The sequence below is a fragment of the Muscardinus avellanarius genome (genome assembly GCF_963383645.1).
Source record: "Muscardinus avellanarius genome assembly, chromosome: 15".
NCBI classification, from domain to species: domain Eukaryota; kingdom Metazoa; phylum Chordata; class Mammalia; order Rodentia; family Gliridae; genus Muscardinus; species Muscardinus avellanarius.
The window spans coordinates 85,536,529-85,544,728 of NC_137801.1; the positions used below are offsets into that span (position 1 = coordinate 85,536,529).

The following is an 8,200-nucleotide window of genomic DNA, read 5'->3' on the forward strand; positions in this document are numbered from 1 at the left end:
TTCCAGGAATCCCAGTACTACCAAAAAAAGAAAATGAATAAAACCCAGAAAACCCTTTTTCAAAGTTAAAAAAAAAAAAAAAGCATCCAGACATGGTGGTACACACCTGTGCTTGGGAGGCTGAGACAGGAGGATCGCAGGTTCTCAGCCAGTCTCAGCAATTTAGCAAGGCCCTCCCGAACATAGTGTGACCTTGTTTCAAAATAAAATAGGGGTGAGTGTAGCTCAGAGATAGAATGACCCTGGATTCAATTCCAGTACCACCAAAAAAAAAAAAAAAAAAAAACACTAAACATAAGTAATCCACACATGCTTGTAATCCCAGTACTTGGGAGGCTGATACAGGAGGATCGCAGGTTTGAAACCAAGAAAAAAAGAAACAGAGTCTCACAAAATTACTGAGGGTCTCACTAATACAAAACCAAGTGGTGAGATTCTCCAGTCACCCAGCTAGTAACCGACAGCCTTCTGACAACAGCGGCCAGGTTCACAACTTCCAAACAGGGGGGATTTTACTGCTCTCTGCCCACCCGGGGGCCCTAGAACAGGAACAGGGATTATCAGCAGACAAAGTTCACATCTGGGTTGCTTCCTCATAGGAACCTGGCCTGGCAGGGCACTTATGGTTGAGTTGGGTCTCTAGAAACTAGAATTAGATGTTAGAATTAGAATTACTTCTAATTAGACTTAGAACTAAGACATAAACAGGAGAGAGGTGCCAGGTGGGGAAGTGGCCCAAACCTGTAATCCCAGCACTTGGGAGGCTGAGACAGGAGGATCGCAGATTCCGAGACAGCCTCAACAACTTACTGAGACCCACAGCAACTTAGCAAGATCTTGTTTCAAAATAAAACAGAAAGAGAGGAGGGGTGCACACCTGTAATCCCAGCATTGGAGAGGCGGAGACTGGAGGATCGTGGTTCTGGGACAGCCTCAGCTACTTAGTGAGGCCCTTCGCAAATCACTGAGACCCTGTTTCAAAAATAAAAGGACTAGCCGGGCGTGGTGGCGCACGCTTGTAATCCCCGCGCTTGGGAGGCTGAGACAGGAGGATCGCACTGGTTCGGAGCCAGCCTTGCTGGCTTAAGTGACCCTGTTTCCAAATTTAAAAAAAAAAAAAAATAGGTCTAGGAGTGTAGCCCAGAGGTAGAAGGGCTTCCAGGAACCCCAGTACCACCAAAATAAATAAATAAATAAATAAATGGACTAAAAAATAGTGGTGGGGGTGTAGCTCAGAGGTAGAATGCCCCCAAGTTCCATCCCCAGTAACCCCCACACACACACACACGTCTGGGGTGTAGCTTGGAGGAAGAATGCTCCTGGGTACATTTCTCAGGACCAAATAGGCAGACAGATAATAGATGATAGATATATGATAGGTAGGTGATGGACGGACGGACGGACGGACGGACGGACGGACGGACAGGCAAAAGCAGCCCAGCTTCAGGAACCCTCCGAGGGCTGCTAGTGTCCTTTGGGGCCCCTGACCAGTCTGCAGACCGCGCCAGGGCGCCCTGTTGCTTTAAGCCTGGGCGCCGGAGGCGGTGCAGGTGAACCTGCCTAGGTGTGGCGGCCGCGCAGGGTGGGCGGGGAGCGGGCCGAGGAGCAGGAAGCGCAGCCTCGGAGGAAACAGACCGGGCGGGTTCTACGGCTGACCGGCCCTGCTCCGGGACATGGTGAGCGCCCCGGGGCCCAGGGAGGGGCCGCTCCGAGGGGCTCGGGGCGGGGGGGCGGGAACGGTGAGCGCGGCCGGGAGGAGGGCTGGACAGCTTGGCCTCCGGTAGCTTGGAGCCCCTGGCCACCGGACCCTGCCCGTCTCCACCGCCCGCTCCCGGGACCGGCGCCCGGCCTGAGCCGCCTGGGCGGGGTGGGAGTTGGAATTCGGGCCGAGTGGCCGCCCTGCTCCAGCTGGACCCCCTGGGCACCCCCTGGGCTGTGCCCGGGGATTCCAGGCCTGCGGTGGGAGCGCACCCCCGGGCCTTTGCACCCCCGCGGGCAGGACAGAGAAGTTCTCAGAGTCCGAAGAGTCAGCCTCTTCCCTATAAACAACCCAGAAGAGAGTTCAGAGTTTGCAAAGGAACCAGACGCTCTCAATGATAATCTACTTTTGGGGGGAGAGTGGGCATTGAACTTTCTATCTCGGAGCTACACCCCTCAGCCCTTTTTGAAACAGGGTCTGGCCGAGTTGGTGAAGGTTTCGCCAAGTACCAAGCCAGGCCTCTAGCCTGTACCTGGATCCTCCTGTTTCAGTGTCCCAGGGACTGGGGTTACAGCCTGGGCCACCAGCCCAGCCCAGTGACGATGCCCTGGCGGGTCTTGGAGGCCCTCTGGTCTGGGCCTCCAGGGGAGGAACCGCCTAGGCTTTCCCCTCCTAGTTCAAAAGCCTTATCAGCAGGCCTTCAGGATAAGGAGGCTGGAGCAGGGAGGACTTCTCTATTTCCCCCAGTGAGAGCTGCGGGTGTTTTTATTATATCTGCAGAGGCAGCAGTGGTGTGGGGCCTGCGCTGGGGAGAAAGCAGAACTGCGTGGCTAAACGGTTCTGGGGTACTGGGCTGCCCTTGCGCTGGTCCCCGCAGTGGAACTCTGGTCACAGTGTCCTCGAGTGCTGATTTCTCCATGCCCTCTGCAGCTGACGGGGAGAGGGAGGCCGGCTGGGGACAGTGAGGCTCCCTGGCCAACACCCACCTTTTTTTTTTTTTTTAACTGGGGATTGAATCTGAGTGACACCCCCAGCCCTTTTAGTTTAGTTTATTAACCCAGGGGCATTCTACCTCCGAGCTGCACCCCCCAAGTCCTATTTTTTAATTCTTTTTTTTTTTTTTTTCGGGTTTGGGGATGGAACCCAGGGACATTTGACCTGCGAGCTTCACCCCCTGCCCTATTTTTTTTAATTCTTTATTTTTAAACCAGGTCTCACACCGGCATGATGGCGCACGCTTGTAATCCCCGCACTTGGGAGGCTGAGACAGGAGGATCGCGCAGGTTTGAAGCCAGCCTCAGCTACTGAGTGAGGCTCTCAGCAACTTAGTGAGACCCTGTTTCCAAATAAAATATAAAGTAGATCTGGGAGCATGGCCCGGAGGTAGAAAGCCTCTGGGTTCCACCCCCAGTATCACCAAAAAATAAAAATAAAAAAATAAAAATAAATAAACCAGGTCTCACTGAGTTGCAGAGGGCCTCACTAAGTTGCTGAGGCTGTCCACGAACCACGATCTTCCCGTCTCAGCCTCCCAAATGCTGGGATGACAAGTGTGCACTACCATGCCCAGCATTATTCTTTATTTTGAAACAGGGTCTCACTAAGTTACAAAGGGCCTCGCTAAGTAACTGAGGCTATCCGTGGACCTTGATCCTCCCGTCTCAGCCTCCCAAATGCTGGGATTACAAGCGTGCGTCATCACGACCAGCTTAGTTTTTGTGTGTGTGTGGTGCTGGGGATGGAACCCAGGGGCATTCTACTTCCAAGCTACACCCCCAGCCCGATTTTTTATTCTTTATTCTTCTGAAACAGGGCTTCACTGAGTTGCAGAGGCCTCACTAAGTAGCCGAGGCAGGAGGATCACAGTTTCGAGGCCAACCTCAGCAATTCAGAGAGACCCTCTGCAACCGTTTCTTTTCTTGTGAGTGCAGTACTGCAGATTCAACCCAGGAGCTACAACCTCTGAGCCACACCCTCAGCCCTGACAATTTTTTGTTTTGAAACTGGGTCTCACTAGGTTGCTGTGTGAGAGTCTTACTGTGTTGCTGAGGCCGTCCTCGAACCCGTGATCTTCTTGTCTCAGCCTCCCAGGTACTCCCAAGTACAACACTGTTTTTAAAAAAATATGAGAGCCGAGCGTGGTGGCGCACGCTTGTCATCCCAGCATTCGGGAGGCCGAGACTTGAGGATCGCGGTTCGCGGACAGCCTCAGCTACTCGGTGAGGCCCTCTGCAACTCAGTGAGACCCTGTTTCAAAATAAAGAATAAAAAATAGGGCTGAGGGTGTAGCTTGGAGGTCAAATGCCCCTGGGTTCCATCCCCAGACCCGCAAAAAAAAAAAAAAAAAAAAAAAGTAGGACTGGGAGTGTAGTTTGGAGGTAGAATGCCCCTGGGTTTCATCCCTAGTACCGGAAAAAAAAAAATAAATAAATAAAAAATAAATAAATAATTGAAAAATGGCTCGGGCTATAACTTGGAGGTAGAATGCCCCTGGGTTCAATCCCCAGGACCACAATAAATAAATAATTTAATCAAATTAAAGCATTCCTTCTGTAAATAACTCAAGCACGCATAGTGCCCAGGGCCTCCCCTGGCCTTCGGCTCTGGGTCTCCGGAGCCCACCCTGGAGTCTCACGGCCCGTGTCTCCGTGCAGGAGGACACCAGCGGAGGCGGCGGAGATGACCATGTGCGGAACCTGCAGAGCCAGGTGGAGGGAGTCAAGAACATCATGACCCAGAACGTGGAGCGGATCCTGGCCCGTGGGGAGAACCTGGACCACCTCCGTAACAAGACAGAGGATCTGGAAGCCACGGTCGGCGGGCGCAGGGAGGGGAGGAGGGCTGCGGCTTCTGTGATTGTTGTTTTTTGTTTGTTTGTTTGTTTGTGGCACTGGGGGTTGAACCCAGGGGCATTCTACCTCCGAGCTGCACCCCCAGCCCTATTTTATATTTTTTGTTTTGAAACTGAGTCACACAGTTGCAGAAGTCCTAAGTAGCTGAGACTGGCCTTGAACCTGTGATCCTTCTGTCTCAGCCTCCCAGGTGCTGGATTATAAGCATGCGCCACTATGTCTGGCTGGATTTTTTTGGTTTTGTTTTTGGCACTGGGGATTGAACCCAGAGGCATTCTATCTGAGAGCTGTACCCCCAATCCTATTTTATTTTATTTCTATTTTTTGTGACACTGGGGATTGAACTCAGGGGCATTCAACGTCTGAGCTACACCCCCTGACTTATTTTTATTCTTTATTTTGAAACAGGGTCTCACTAATTTGGCGAGGGCCTCACTAAATAGCTGAGTCTGTCTGCGAACCAAGATCCTCCCGTCTCAGCCTCCCGAATGCTGGGATTACAAGCGTGCGCCACCACGCTCGGCTTCTATTTATTTTTTAAATTTTGAAACAGAGTCTCACTAAGTTGACCAGAGCCACACTACTTCCTGAGGCAGTCCTTGAACCTGCGACCCTCCTTGTCTCGTCCTCCCAAGTACTGGGATGACAGGCGTGTGCCACCACACCTGGCTGGCTTTTGTTTTTGATACTTGGGATTGAACCCGGGGGTGTTTGTTCTACCACTGGGCTATACTCCCAGCCCTTTTTATTATTTTATTATAAAACAGGGTCTTCTAAGTTGCTCAATTGGCTTTGAGCTTGTGATCATTCTGTCTTAGCCTCCCAAGTACTGGGATGAGAGGCATGTGCCACTATACCTGGATAATATTTTTTCCCTGTTGGGGTGGGGGAGACTCTGCCCTCCCCTCCTTCCTTCCTTCCTTCCTTCCTCCCTCCCCCCCCTCCTCTTTCTTTTTTCTTTTTTAGGTACCAGGGATGGAACCCAGGATCATTCTACCTCTGAGCTACACCCCCTGCCCTATTTTTTTATTCTTTATTTTGAAACAGGGTCTCACTGTGTTGCAAAGGGCCTCACTAAGCAGCTGAGGCTGTCCATGAACCATGATTCTCCTGTCTCAGCCTCCCAAATGCTGGGATTACAAACTTGCGTCACCACGCTCAGCTGTCATTTCTTTTTCTCTTTTCTTTTCTTTCTTTTCTTTTCTTCTCTTTCTTTTCTTTCTGGTACTGGGGATGAAACTCAAGGGCATTCTACCTCTGAGCAATACCCCCAGCCCTATTTTTTGTTCTTTATTTTATTTTATTTTTTGTGGTACTGGGGATGAAACCCAGTTTCTACCCCCAGACTATACTCCCAGATATATTTTATATTTTATTTGGAAACAGGGTCTCACTAAATTGCTGAGAGCCTTACTAAGTAGCTGAGGCTGGCTTCGAACCTGCGTGATCCTCCTGTTTCAGCCTCTCAAGTACTGGGTTTACAAGTGTGTGCCACCAAGCCCAGCTTGCTTGCTTGCTTTTCTTTTCGTTTCTTTCTTTTTTTTTTTTTTTTCTTTCTTTCTTTTGGTGGTACTGGGGTTCCTGGAAACCCTTCTACCTCCGGGCTACACTCCCAGACCTATTTTACATTTTTATTTGGAAACAGGGTCTCTTAAGCTAGAGAGGCTGGCTTCAAACCTGTACGATCCTCCTGTCTCCGGCTCCCAAGCACGAGGATTACAAGCATGCGCCACCACGCCCGGCTGTTCTTTATTTTAAAACAGGGCCTCACTAGGTTGCGAGGGGCTCACTAGATAGTTAGGCTGTCCTCGAACCTGTGATCCTCCTGTCTCAGCCTCCCAGGTGCTGGGATTACTGTGCCCCACATTTAGTGCCTTTTTCTGTAGCCTTTCCCTGACTGCATGATCCAGAGAGACTTAGCAGCTGGAGTTGGGAGAGCAGGAGTTTCCCTACTTCGAACCCCCTGTTCTATCCTGGTCCTCCCTCCAACCTCCACAGCTCCCAGAGAGCAGGTATCACGGAGCAGGGCCGTATCCACCTGGAGACTCAGCCTCAGCCCACTCCCAGTGCATCTTCCAGTAGGCAACTGGGCCACCAGTATTGTTGTGAAAAAGACCCTTCGATGAGCATGACGGTGCAGGGGTAAGAGAGAAGGGGGACTCTAGCTCCCATGACACTGCAGTGGAGGGTCCCCAGAGCCCCAAAGTCTAAATTCAAACCTTGCTGGGCACAGTGGTGCAGGCATCTAATCCCCGGACTTAGGAGGCTGAAACGGGAGGATTGCAAGTTCAGGGACAGCCTTAGTAACTTGGATTCTCAGCAACTTAGCAAGACCCTGTTTCAAAATAAAAATAGAGACAGTAGTGGCACACACTTGTAATCTCAGCATTTGAGAGGCTGAGAGGACAGTTGCAGGTTGGTGGCCAGCCTCAGATACTTAGTGAGGCCCTCTGCAACTCAGTGAGACCCTGTTTCAAAACAAAATAAAGAGCCGGGCGTGGTGGCGCACGCTTGTCATCCCAGCACTCGGGAGGCTGAGACCGGAGGATCGCGGTTCGCGGACAGCCTCAGCTACTTAGTGAGGTCCTCTGCAACTCAGTGAGACCTGGTTTCAAAATAAAGAATAAAAAATAGGGCAGGGGGTGTAGCTTGGAGGTCGAATGCCCCTGGGTTCCATCCCCAGACCTGGGGGGGAAAAAAAAAAAAGAAAAGAAAAGAAAAATAGGGCAGGTGGTATAGCCCGGAGGTTGAATGCCCCTGGGTTTTACCCCCAGACCCGCCAAAAAAAAAAAAAGGGCTGGGCGTGGTGGCGCACGCTTGTAATCCCCGCGCTTGGGAGGCAGAGACAGGAGGATCGCGCAGGTTCGAAGCCAGCCGCGCGCACTGGCTTAGGAGACCCTGTTTCCAAATAAAAATGTAAAAATAGGCCTGGGAGTGTAGCCCGGAGGTAGAAGGGCTTCCAGGAACCCCAGTACCACCAAAAAAAAAAAAAAAAGGAAGGGGGTATAGCTCAGAGGTAGAATGGTCAAATGCCCCTGGGTTCCATCCCCAAACCTGTAAAAAAAAATAAAAAATAGGGGTGTGGCTTGAAGGCAGAACCCCCTTGGGTTCAAAATCCAGTACCATAAATAGCTAAGGAAGTAAATAAACAGATAACCTTGAGCCTGACCCGGATCGCCAAGGCGGGAGGGGACAGCAGCTCGGTGCCTCGGTGCTCGGTGCGCTGCCGCCGAGGGACCGCGCCACTCACTGCCGCCTCGTCCCCGCAGTCTGAGCACTTCAAGACGACGTCGCAGAAGGTGGCGCGCAAGTTCTGGTGGAAGAACGTGAAGATGATCGCCATCATCTGCGTGGTGGTCTTCATCATCCTCCTCTTCGTGGTTCTGCTGGCCACGGGCGTCATCCCCACTTAGGGCTCCGTCCCTCCCTCCTCTTTGGGGCATCCCTTCGGCCTGGGTACCTGGAGGGGCCCTCTCGCCTGCCTGCCTCCTGCACGGGAATGCTGCTCGCTGCCCCGGGGCCTCGCTGTGCCATCATGCGTCCTGGGAGTGCCTTGACCCCCGGAAGGAGAGAGCTGGACCGTGGCTGTGTTGTGTGGGGCCGTGGAGCCGTGGGGGAGCAGCCCAGAGGCCCCCGAGTGTGGCTGAGA

At 52.0% G+C, this 8,200-nt stretch overlaps 1 protein-coding gene across 1 annotated transcript; it reads left to right on the plus strand.

Moving 5' to 3' along the window:
• Positions 1-1,673: 1,673 nt before the first annotated feature.
• On the plus strand, positions 1,674-7,964 carry VAMP8 (vesicle associated membrane protein 8; the record flags this gene model as incomplete). Its single annotated transcript, XM_080711427.1, has 3 exons — positions 1,674-1,739; positions 4,354-4,512; positions 7,821-7,964. 3 exons carry the CDS (start codon positions 1,674-1,676, stop codon positions 7,962-7,964), a joined length of 369 nt encoding a protein of 122 aa, XP_080567553.1.
• Between the last annotated feature and the right edge of the window lie 236 nt (positions 7,965-8,200).